The sequence below is a fragment of the Branchiostoma floridae genome, chromosome 2, assembly GCF_000003815.2.
Source record: "Branchiostoma floridae strain S238N-H82 chromosome 2, Bfl_VNyyK, whole genome shotgun sequence".
NCBI lineage: Eukaryota > Metazoa > Chordata > Leptocardii > Amphioxiformes > Branchiostomatidae > Branchiostoma > Branchiostoma floridae.
This window is the reverse complement of record NC_049980.1, coordinates 16420316-16433235: the sequence shown is the minus strand read 5'-3', so window position 1 is coordinate 16433235 and position 12920 is coordinate 16420316. Positions and strand designations below refer to the sequence as shown.

Sequence of the window (12920 nt, the reverse complement as noted above, 5' to 3'; positions counted from 1 at the left end):
AGGATTTGATCTTTTCTTATCTGTCTCTTCATAGTTAGTACTGCGTTATTATCATCAATATAAACAAAAGAATGAACGGAACCGTAATTGTTACCTTTTTTCACTGCAGCTCATAAGGTGTGCGTGGATGGCTGGACGACATGGGTCAGTTCTCATAAACCCAATCTTAGTGATGTTATGGATGGAGACATCGAGGACCTCAGTCTGCTTGCCCTTGCTGATGATTTCAACCTGTGTGGTGGTGACATGAGCATGGTGGCAGACATACAGTGTCGGGAGGTCGAATCACAGGCAGATTGGAGCAGCACAGGCCAGGAGGGTCTGATTTGTGACACACATGCTGGTTTCGCCTGCAGCAACTCCATGAATCATCCAGAAGGATGCATGGACTACGAAATCAGTGTGCTCTGCCAATGTGAGTTTCCTATTTTCGTTTTGAGTATGATCATCTTTATTGTCAAGTCTTTCGTAAGGTCTTCTATATCTATACATATATATACACATACATACATACAAACAAGTGGATATAAATGAAGTAACAAAGTACAGGTATATGAAAATATCAATATGTGTAGTTTAACATATTGTTTACACTTAATATAATGGTTCTGTGTTCAATCAGCAGATACAGTAGACTGAAGCAATTGATTTACAAGACCAGGAAATATCATACATAGTCTTGCATAATATCATTTAAGACAGTGCCAGCACTGATGATAATGATGATATCTTTTTTCTTAATTGTTTTCGTGGTCAGGTGTGCCAACCACTACTCAAACAACAACTTCTACTGTCACTACCACCACGACAACCCTGAAACCAACTACCCAGGCGACAAAGCCAAACCAACCGCCGGTGACATCAACAGCGTACCAGACTACCTCGCCTGGTACTACCATACCGACGACACAAATGACCCTGCCACCACTGTGCGAATATCCAGGTATCCAACACTGTGACATATTGTAAAAAAACTTGTCTTGGTTGGATTATTAATGTGCCAAAAAAATTCTTAACATTTTAACTCAATGAAAGCTGTATTCCTGATTTTTCTTTGAATAGATCGTGACTTCTGGACGCAGTGGATGAGTGTCGGCCATCCTGGAAACGGCCAGGGCGACATCGACACCATTGAGATTCTGCGAACAAAGTACTCCTTCTGTGAAAACAACATGATCACTGCCATAGATTGTCGTGTGGTCAGCATACACAATACTCCCGAGGATGCAGGGCAGAAGGTGATCTGTGATTCACAGATAGGTCTGGTTTGTGCCAACACTGATCAACAGGCTTGCTTGGACTATGAAGTTCGCTTCTTCTGTGAATGTGGACCAGGTATGCCATGGACTCTTTTTAAACTTGTGTCTCATATCATATATAGTAATGGCAAAGTCTATAAAGTTCGACCATGCAAATCTTATAGAGGTTATTTTCTACAATTCGACCATCAGCTCAACAGTTAGTACAACGACTTCAGCCGCGATAAAGATCTTTGCTGTACAAAACCAAATGAAAACCATTCCATTTAAGGTGGGGAAACTACAACTCAGCACACCACCACCACAGTTTCTCCAACCACAACGGGCTCAGAAACTGCTACAACCACAGGCATTGCAACCACCACTGGGCGGACAACAACAACTGGTATGACTACTACAACAACAACTGGTGTGACAACTACAGGTAAATTGGACACTCGCGTGGTTATGCTTAGGAGCATGTCGATTATTGTGGTAACACTTACCTTTCTTACACCATTCAATCCATGCATTTTAATAACCATCAGCAACAATACCGCATAAAATATCTGATTGCTGTCCAAGCGGCATGTCGGCCCTTGTGGTACCAGTAACACGTATCTATCTTATCCCACTCGTGCATTAGTAACAACTATCAGAAACACTTTCTAACCAGCAAGACCGCATACAACATTCGATTACTGTTCAAGTAAAAGTAATATTTTTGTAAAAAAAAATCAATCATTTCGTATGTGCCTATTTGTTATTCATCAGGTGCTCAGGTGTGTGTTGAAGGCTGGACGACCTGGGTCAGTTCTCACAAACCCAACCTGAGCGACAGCACAGATGGAGACTTTGAGTACCTCAATGTGCTAGCTCATGATGATCACTTCAACCTGTGTGGTGGTGACATGAGCATGGTGGCAGACATACAGTGTCGGGAGATCGAGTCACAGGTGGAATCCAGCAGCACAGGCCAGCTGGGCCTGATTTGTGACACACACACTGGTTTCTTCTGTAGTAACTCCATGAACGAACCAGAGGGATGTCAGGACTACGAGATCAGTGTGTTCTGCCACTGTAAGTATATCCTTATTGTGACGTTGACAAACGTTAGACAGCGGAAAAGAGAGCTGCAGTTGCCATGCAAACTTTTTGATATGAAAAAACTTCCATGGAAGAAGATGTCATCAATGTTTTAAAATTACACCCTACTGCCTCATTCCGTAACCAATAGATCAGGCAACAAAATGGTTTTTTCAGTGTGGTCCATGGTGTTGGATAAAGAGTAGGATTTTGTTGCCACAAGGTCTGAATTCTACTAACTGATGTTTTTGTCATACCATCTATTAACTTTCAATTGATGGACAACTTGCTTCACAAGATTTAGTAAAACCATGATTTCCATCTTTTAAGGTGGTGAAACCACAACTCAGCAGACCACCACCACAGTTGCTCCAACCACAACTGGCTCAGAGACTGCTACAACCACAGGCATTGCAACCACCACAGGGAGGACAACAACAACCGGTGTGACTACAACAACAACGACTGGGGTGACAACTACAGGTAAATTGGATACTCTTGGGTGGTTATGTTTAACGGCATGCCGGCCCTTGTGGTACCGGTAACACTGGTCTACCTTACCCCACTCGTGCATTTTAACAACCATCAGGAATACTTTCTAGCCAGCAAGACCACATAAAATATTCGATTACTGTCTAAGCAAAAGTGATATATTTGTGAAAGCAAAATCAATCATTTCGTATGTGCCTTTTTGTTCTTCATCAGGTGCCCAGGTGTGTGTTGAAGGCTGGACGGCCTGGGTCAGTTCTCACAAACCCAACCCGAGCGACAGCACAGATGGAGACTTTGAGTACCTCAATGTGCTAGCTCATGATGATCACTTCAACCTGTGCGGTGGTGACATGAGCATGGTGACAGACATACAGTGTCGGGAGATCGAGTCACAGGTGGAATCCAGCAGCACAGGCCAGCTGGGCCTGATTTGTGACACACACACTGGTTTCTTCTGTAGTAACTCCATGAACGAACCAGAGGGATGTCATGACTATGAGATCAGTGTGTTTTGCCACTGTAAGTACATCATCGTTGTGACGTTGGCCAGCGTTAGACAGCGAAAAACAGAGCTGCAAATGCCATGCAAACGTTTTGAAATGAAAAAACTTCAATGGAAGAAGATGTCATCAATGTTTTAATTTATTAAAATTACAGGTAGCAAAATGGCATATTCAGTGTGGTGATGAATAAAGAGTGGGATATTGTTGCCAGAAGATCTGAATTCCACTACCTGTTGTTTTCGTCATCCATTAACTTTCAATTGATGGTCAACTTGCTTCACAAGATTTAGTAAAACCATGATCTCCATCTTTTAAGGTGGTGAAACCACAACTCAGCAGACCACCACCACAGTTGCTCCAACCACAACCGGCTCAGAGACTGCTACAACCACAGGCATTGCAACCACCACAGGGAGGACAACAACAACCGGTGTGACTACAACAACAACGACTGGGGTGACAACTACAGGTAAATTGGATACTCTTGGGTGGTTATGTTTAACAGCATGCTGGCCCTTGTACGTGGTACCGGTAACACTGGTCTACCTTACCCCACTCGTGCATTTTAACAACCATCAGGAATACTTTCTAACCAGCAAGACCACATAAAATATTCAATTACTGTCTAAGCAAAAGTGATATTTTTGTGTAAAAAAATCAGTCATTTCATATGTCCTTTTTTGTTATTCATCAGGTGCCCAGGTGTGTGTTGAAGGCTGGACGGCCTGGGTCAGTTCTCACAAACCCAACCTGAGCGACAGCACAGATGGAGACTTTGAGTACCTCAATGTGCTGGCTCATGATGATCACTTCAACCTGTGCGGTGGTGACATGAGCATGGTGGCAGACATACAGTGTCGGGAGATCGAGTCACAGGTGGAATCCAGCAGCACAGGCCAGCTGGGCCTGATTTGTGACACACACACTGGTTTCCACTGTAGCAACTCCATGAACGAACCAGAGGGATGTCAGGACTACGAGATCAGTGTGTTCTGCCACTGTAAGTATATAGTTTGGGAGTATTTGACATATTATAGCAGTTTATGGGGACAAAAGTGCAGCACTATATACCTTAGTGGTATTTTTGGTACATTTCTTCACCTATCAACCGGACAATGTCATTGTCATTTGTATATAGTCTAAGTTTACCCTTGTCTCTTAAGGTGGCGAAACCACAACTCAGCAGACCACCAGCACAGTGGAAACGACCACAACTGGTGTAACAACCACGAGCGGGGTTAGTCCAACTACAGGTATCAGCACCACGACAGGGGCCAGTCCTGTCACAACACCACTTATGACAACTGTAAAACCAACAGGAACCCCGGTACTTGCATAATCTGAACATAATAGCTTGCAGTCTTTGCAGCAACTGTTGATAATTGGTCTACGAAATCTAATCACTGATTCTGCATGCATTTTTTGCTTTTCATAGATCCGTATGGTAGTGTAATGTTACCCAACATTCCTATTCACACAGCATGTTCCAGAAAATCCTCCTAATCAGCCTACAGAGCAGGTTGAAGTGACAACCAGTGGAACAGCCTCAACAACAGCTACCACCACAAGTACTGGTGAAACAACCACCACTGGCAAGGCCACGACAACTGGTGAGACAACGACAACTGAAAAGCCCACCCCAACCTCTACAGTTGAGACAACAACAACAGGTACAGCTACTACAACAGGAGTAACAACAAGCACTGGTGAGACCACCACCACAGCCAAGCAAACCCCCACTACCACCTCTTCTGTGGAGACCACCACAACACCTGGTCAGACCCCAACAGTTGAAACAACCACCACAGGTACGGTTACTACAACAGGTGAGGCAACCACCACAGCCAAGCAGACCCCTACTTCAACAGCAACCATCACCACAACCGTTGCCCAGACTACTGAGTGTAAGAATCAGTGGACAACGTGGATGAACAGTGGCAAACCAGCATCCAACGGTCTGAATGGTGACTACGAGACCCTCACAAACCTGCAGCAGATGTATGAATTCTGCAGCCCTGACATGATCGTAGATGTGGAGTGCCGGGAAGCTGGTGGTTTCAACATACCTCTGGACCAAGTACATCAGATAGTGACATGTGATATCAAGGATGGCCTCATCTGCGAGAATCAGTACCAGACTGATCCTTTGGGCTGTTACGACTATGAGATTCGATTCTTCTGTCGTTGTGGAGGTAACCTAATTTTTTTTTCAAATTACAGAAGTAGCTATTCGATTTGATTGTTAAATGATAATTGTATCATTCCACAGAACAACAGGTATGCAGTAATGTTGCTTTTAGGATTACGAACAATTTTCCACTTTTCTAGTTCACTTATGTCCAGGTGTATCGTTGCATGTTGGTAATAAATGATTAATACAAGTTCCTATAAACTTCTCCTTTAAATTTTGCAGGACCCACCACAACTATGCTGACAACTTTGCAGACCTCAAGACCGACTTCAACCACTTTGTCCACAACTACAGCTTCAGTATCCACCCCAACGGTCACCCCAACCATCCACACCCAGCCTCCGGTGAGCATACAGAACAGTAACTCTTGAAATACACTTTTCAATGCTTAGTCTTCGATAAAAGGCAGAAAACGTTTTTGAAAACTTGGTAAGATCGTTGCATGGTTGACTGTGACTTGCTCAAGAAGTAATAAGTATGTGTCACATGAATCAATACACCCAATTTGCTGTGAGCTATGCATATTGTAACATTGTGCACCATGTTTGAAATATGAATTATGTGCAGAAGACAATTTTTTTTCTTCTCCTTTTCTGTTTTAATAAACGCTAAAACTTTTACTCTTTTGTATATATACAGACACCTTCGACCACCCCAGCACAGCAGATACTTGTAGGCTGTGAGCACCAGTACCCATACTGGACCCAGTGGATGAGTGTGAACACACCCAGCCCCAGCACAGAAGGGGACAGTGAGACCATCCAGGGCCTCCGCCCATACTACAGGTAATCTAAATTTCACCTGAACGAACACTGGATGACGTGTCACCTAAAATCATGTATTGAAACCAGTTTCCAAAAAATATCTTCAAGTTGAAAGAAAACTTAAGTGACCTAAAACCAGTACAATGTTGCTACACACTGGATTATGAACGAACCATGAAAGCTACAAAAATTGTTGTAATCACAATGAAATAAATTTTGTCATGTAATCTGCATCAGATACATAATATCTTGTCCAAATGGCAAATTAGTTTATTGGACCTACATGTACAATATTGGTACTGTCTGTTTTCACAAACAGGTTCTGTGACGAAGGCATGATTGTTGACGTCCAGTGCCGAGTGACCGGGTCAAGCATGCCAGCCAGTCAAACTGGACAAACTGTCACTTGTGACGCTTCTGTTGGCCTGACCTGCCTTAATGCAGATCAGGCAGGACCCTTCCATCTGTGTGATGACTATGAAGTCAGGTTCTTCTGTGCCTGTGGAGGTATGAAAGCACAACTTTTCTATCAAATACATGGAGTAAATGTAGACATGGTTTGTCATCCTTTATCTAACTGCAAAAAGTTCAGCAAAGATTTTCAAACCATCTTGAATCCAAACTGAAATGAAGCAAAAACAAACAGTATTGTTTTCACATTATAAAAGTCACAGCTCGATATTTTGCAAAATGCAGCTGTTGATAATGACCAAGACGTACAAATTTGTCTAGAAGTAGTGCACAGTAACTGTTTACACATAATTCTTTATCTCAACCAAATCGGTTCATTTTCCCAGAAACAACCATGGCCCCAACAACCACCACACATGTCACCACGACCGCCACAACTGAGACAGCCACAACTGGTGTGACAACTACAACTGGCATTAGCACAACAACTGGGAAGACTCCATCAACAACTACAGGTCTGCATTAAACAAAAAATTGCAATTGTGTTATCATACATCTAACATCAACAATAACCATCAATCCATTTTCATACCTTTAACAGCAAGGATGCAATGTAGCATTACATGTAAATCAATACATTTTCTTAAGACCCAGGTAATATTCATTTGACGGTTTTATAAAACTTTGGTGAAGAGAGCAAAGTTCAGAAAGTGCTTTTTTCAAAGAAAAACTAAAAGTTTGAGCAAAATCATTTGAAATCAATTATCACAGTTCAGTCATCTCATAAATTACTAACATATTTCAAAATACCATAATGTTATTTGTACATCACAATAAACAGGAGTTACACCAACTACTGCAGTGCAAACAGGAACAAACCCCTCAGATGTCGTTGTCAGCATGGGCTGTCAACATGACTATGACTATTGGACTGAATGGATGAACATCGACAGCCCTGCGAGCCATGATGGTGATGATGTGGAATTCATCAACAACCTACGGGAGGAATACACATTCTGTGGACCATTCAGGGTATGCCTTAGCACACCAAGAAATGTGTACTTATTAGTCAATTCAATGTTAGTTTGACAACTTAATACGATTATTCTTACACAACAAACAGCTTTCAAGAAAGCATAATAGGTATTTTTCTCAAGGGCATATACAAGAGCATTATCAAGGGCATCAACAGTTTACAATGACTGCAGAGCCATCATGAAAACATACATGTGAATCATAATATGGCCACTCAATTACAGTATCTTATAACATACCAATCTTGTAAAGAACATGCCATGGGCTTGTGTGTCAGAAATTGGAAAGTCAACTTGAGTGACAGCATTTATTCTACATGACACCATTCGACATATGTACTGTCTGCATGTCCATCAGGTGGAAGATGTGGAGTGCCGAGTCTTTAGCACGCAGGTCTCGGCTGAAGAGGGAGGCCAGAAGGTGACCTGTGATGAACATGTCGGTCTGATCTGCCATGCTGAAGACCAGGACCCCAATTCAGGAATTCAGGAATGCTATGACTACGAAATCCGCTTCCTCTGTGACTGTGGTGGTATGTGTCTTTTTGTCATTTCCCTCAAATTACTTGGCTGCTACGATCTAATAAACTAATTCTGATTGTAATCCAACTGTTAAGGTGGCAATTAGGAACAATTGCTGAATTGAATTACTGTAGATAAATTGTGATAATGTTTAGGTTTAGGATAAATGTTGTTTTACCTGCTTTTCCCTAGTCGAAACTACTCCGCCTGCAATCCCAAGTTCCACCTCTACTGTTAAGACCACAACTATGGCAAGCACAATCTCAACAGGCATTTCTACTACAACAGGGGAAACAACTACTACAAGCAAGGAAACACCAACCACTACAGCTGAAATCCCAAGTTCCACCACAACCACAACTGCTGAGACCACGACTACAGTTGCAACCACTTCCACTGGTGTTACAACTTCAACAGGTGAAACTACAACCACAGGCAAGGAAACATCAACCACTACAGCTGAAATCCCAAGTTCCACCACAACCACAACTGCTGAGACCACGACTACAGTTGCTACCACTTCCACTGGTGTTACAACTTCAACAGGTGAAACTACAACCACAGGCAAGGAAACACCAACCACTACAGCTGAAATCCCAAGTTCCACCACAACCACAACTGCTGAGACCACGGCTACAGTTGCTACCACTTCCACTGGTGTTACAATTTCAACTGGGGAAACCACCACTACAGGTAAGGTTACTTGATGTTGTAAATAATATTGGAGCATTGACTTCAAATTAGTTGTACTTTATACAATCCCTGACTCATGCACTGTCTTTCAGGAGATTAGGTTGCCTTTTCACACTGTATGTATCATTACAGGCAAGACAACTACCACTTCAACTGCAGAAACTTTCACAACTGGTAAGCCCATCACTACTACTGGAACAACAACAACAACAGCAGAGACTACAACAACTGGTGTGTCCACAACAACTGGAGTCACTACTCCTGGCAAACCCACCACCATGACTACTACCACAAAACAGAACCAACCTGAGGGAACATCTCCACTTCCCACCACCCTTCCAGCTCAATTTGGACCTACTGGAGGTGAAGAGGAAGTCACATTCCAGCCTACGGGACCAGGATGGAACACCTTTCCGGAAGGGACAGAGAAGCCTCCCATACTGATCCCCCACCCTCCAACTCCTGTCCCCACACAGGTGCTCATGACCACCCTGAAGGGCTGTGAGGCTGATGTCGACTACTGGACCCCCTGGATGAATGTCTTCTATCCGACTCACATCAATGGTGGAGACTTTGAAACTCTGGATAACCTCCGTGACAAATACATGTTCTGTGACAATGGCATGATAGTGTCGGTGGAGTGTCGTACAGTTGATGACCACACACCATCTGACCAGTCAGGGCAAAAGGTACTGTTAACATATATGCATGTAACCCCCATTTAACATTATGTGATTACAGTCTCTGAGTCAATGTGATCTATTTCAGAGATTTTCCAAGTGCCATCTGTCTAAAGCAAAGATTTTTTTAAATGCAACAAAGCAATAGACATTGTATTGACAAAAGATTATGTCATCCTGAAATGTCTTGGATCGGAGCAGATTTCTGGCAGTGGTTAGATCAAGAATGCTTTGCTGCAGTTGAGTCCAGCTAATTAAATTCTAGATCTAAACAAAATGACATTGTCTAGCTGGTGAACTCTGATTCTTTTTTTCAGGTGATCTGTAGCATTGATGATGGACTTATCTGCAGCAATGACATGAACACAGAAGATTGCCATGACTATGAGATCAGGTTCTTCTGTGACTGTGGTGTGGGTAAGTATCATTAAATCCATTTCATGTTGAACTTTTGAAATAAACAGTTTTGTCCTAAACACACTATACCAAACATAACTGTCATCAAATCCCATATTCTATAATTGGAATCAATTGATAATTTTTTACTTATTAACCACACAGAGCCAACCACCATAGTCAGTGCAGAGACCACTACAACCACTCAGGCTCCAACCACAGGAGTGACAACCACCACTGGTGTAAGCAAGCCAACAACTACCATCTCCTCAACAACTACTGGTATGCACTCACGTTCTATCATCAAATTGCCTCAAAGTTTGTACAATGTACTGGTCAATCGGGAAGTGAACAGCTCTCATGCTACATACATGTACACTGTATTCTAACTGTTGAATAAGCTAGTAAGGATTTGAAATCTATAATGATATGTCACCTTGCAACCACAAACTGATAACAATGCTGTAGAGATATCCCAATTATCATTAACAGAACGTTGCTGGTTTTACTTGTGAATAACTTGCAGGTAAGGAGACAACACCTGGCACATACAGCACGACCAGCACCCAAGGGTCCAGCACCACAGGTGTGGTCACAACCACAGCCACTAACCCAGTCAGCACATCAACACTGCTCACATCCACTGGTATGTTCAACTTGACAAATTGTCTTCAAACATACAAAAAGTGCAGTAAGATGAGTGCACAGACTCTTAAAGCTTTTTTTTTAAATATGAGTAACGGGGGCTGCCCTAAGACGGTCCCCGTCGTAAGACGGTACGGCTTTTTTGCTGATCTTATTATCCATAAGTACACCGTGTTTGCTGCCACTCACTATGCTGATTACAAAGGTAAATAAACCAAGTCCATGCACACAGCTTTAATTTGCATTCCAAGTATACTTTAACATATTTACTTCATGTTTTTTTAAGAGCAGAATTCTAACAGTAATGTTGACAGTGCTGACTCACTGCGGTCACCGGCCTCTGCGTATTGGCGGCTCGTGTCGCTAACTATACGAACTCATCCAAGCAGTCATACAACTGCCATGATACACATAAATAAAGCTCCATAAAACACTATGAATATGGGTCTTCAAATGTTTGTTGAGTAGAAAAGCAACCAAAAGGAAGCGACATAAACATTGCCACCATTGTACTCCCAAGGGAGTGTGGCCGTGAAGGTGGCAGACTAGAGTACGCTCCAAAGATTTATTTGACTGTAACAAATGATTCGTGCTGTCTATGAAAATAAGACTTGACAGAGAGATGTAGATGATATTTTCATATAATCAGACGGAGTTTTCTTGATGTTGGCGGTGTCGTTTTTACCTCCATGAAAAAATGGAGGTATAGTTTTGAGTGTGTCTGTGTGTGTGTTTGTGCGTGTGTGTGTCTGTGTGTCCGCATATGTATCTCTTGTCCTGGATGTGATATGGTCTTGACATTTGGCTGGTAGATAGCTTGCAGTGTCATGACAAAGTGGGGTAGGTTTCAGCCCCCTAACATTTAATTGCTGAACTGCAGGGGCGTTTTTGTCAAGACATTCTAAAGAGGATAACTGCAGAAAGGATTGATGGATTGGCATCATACTAGGCATGCGGGTACCTTAGGCAAATATGTTCATAATGATATACATTTTATGCAAATGAGGACTTAATTTGCATGATTAATGAGGAAATTGTATAATTCCATTGTTTTCAATAACTGGACTTCAATAAATGTAACACGTTAACTATGATAGGTGGAATATAAGCAGATACCAAATATGGTAATGAGGAACTTATTTGCATAATTTATGTAAAAATTGCAAAAACGCTTTATGATTAATAATGGGAATTTTATAATTGTGACATGTGTACGTTAGTCAATGATGAACAATACCATGCATAAATTATGTTAATGTGCTAGTCAATTGCATGAAATTTACGAAAGCTCTAAATTTTCATGGAGGTATGAGGTCGCCGAACTCTAGTTTCGTAATGTTTTTTTTCAGTCGGGCATTCACAATCAGTGCATTCAGCCCATTGCCCGTAAAAAATCAGCTGGATTGTTCTAGGTACAGCCCTCCTCATGTGAGACAAGAAGTACATATAGTCACGATTTTACTGTCAAAAGAAAGCTAAAATATCATACTATTAATTTTTTTCTGTGTACTTAAATTTACCACTTACTTCTGAAGAGAGCAAAATATAAAAAAAAAATACCGAGTTAGGCACACTGTCCAGCGTAGCACAAAATTGGAAGGTTACATACACGAAATTGTCTCTCAGTGTTTGCCGCTTGTAACACGCAGCGCGAAAGGTTCATGAACCACATGAATGCATTTCTTGTTCAAGTATGTTGTTCAAATCTATGAGTAAAAAATTCAGTCATCAAAATTTGACCACTCTCAGGCAACTAGCGATGGAGCGCCATGAGTTTGAGCGCAAGAAAAAGCGTACCGTGTTGGGGCACCTCCCGTTACAATTTTCAGTTTTGTTTTATCATATGACAACACCTTCATTCTTATTTCAGCCATTCAGACCTCAACTGTCAGCACCACAGGTAAGCCTTCACCACCCACAACAACAGGAGTCTCCCCAGCAACCACCAGTACCATATCCCCAACAACTGGTCATGAGACCACCACTGGGAAGACCCCACCAACCACCAGTACCATATCCCAAACAACAGTCCATGAGACCACCACTGGGAAGACCCCACCAACCACCAGTACCATATCCCAAACAACAGTCCATGAGACCACCACTGGGAAGACCCCACCAACCACCAGTACCATATCCCAAACAACAGTCCATGAGACCACCACTGGGAAGACCCCACCAACCACCAGTACCATATCCCAAACAACAGTCCATGAGACCACCACTGGGAAGACCCCACCAACCACCAGTACCATATCCCAAACA

The 12920-nt window shown here is 42.3% G+C and overlaps 1 protein-coding gene across 2 annotated transcripts in view; it reads left to right on the top strand.

The window, feature by feature from the left end:
- Window positions 1-12920, top strand: part of LOC118409552 (mucin-5AC-like) — a 47855-nt gene that overhangs the window by 20200 nt on the left and 14735 nt on the right. The window contains exons 33-55 of one of the 2 annotated variants that reach the window (XM_035810655.1): window positions 110-415; window positions 758-943; window positions 1063-1335; window positions 1531-1683; window positions 2013-2318; window positions 2655-2807; window positions 3030-3335; window positions 3636-3788; window positions 4014-4319; window positions 4483-4646; window positions 4800-5511; window positions 5733-5854; window positions 6150-6295; window positions 6594-6781; window positions 7072-7200; window positions 7527-7717; window positions 8078-8252; window positions 8434-8934; window positions 9067-9623; window positions 9932-10031; window positions 10176-10292; window positions 10537-10656; window positions 12526-12883. In XM_035810655.1, coding sequence (XP_035666548.1) covers window positions 110-415; window positions 758-943; window positions 1063-1335; window positions 1531-1683; window positions 2013-2318; window positions 2655-2807; window positions 3030-3335; window positions 3636-3788; window positions 4014-4319; window positions 4483-4646; window positions 4800-5511; window positions 5733-5854; window positions 6150-6295; window positions 6594-6781; window positions 7072-7200; window positions 7527-7717; window positions 8078-8252; window positions 8434-8934; window positions 9067-9623; window positions 9932-10031; window positions 10176-10292; window positions 10537-10656; window positions 12526-12883 — 5722 coding nt within the window. Of the gene's footprint in view, window positions 1-109; window positions 416-757; window positions 944-1062; window positions 1336-1530; window positions 1684-2012; window positions 2319-2654; window positions 2808-3029; window positions 3336-3635; window positions 3789-4013; window positions 4320-4482; window positions 4647-4799; window positions 5512-5732; window positions 5855-6149; window positions 6296-6593; window positions 6782-7071; window positions 7201-7526; window positions 7718-8077; window positions 8253-8433; window positions 8935-9066; window positions 9624-9931; window positions 10032-10175; window positions 10293-10536; window positions 10657-12525; window positions 12908-12920 lie in introns of both variants that reach the window. The other variant, XM_035810654.1, reaches the window with a different exon arrangement.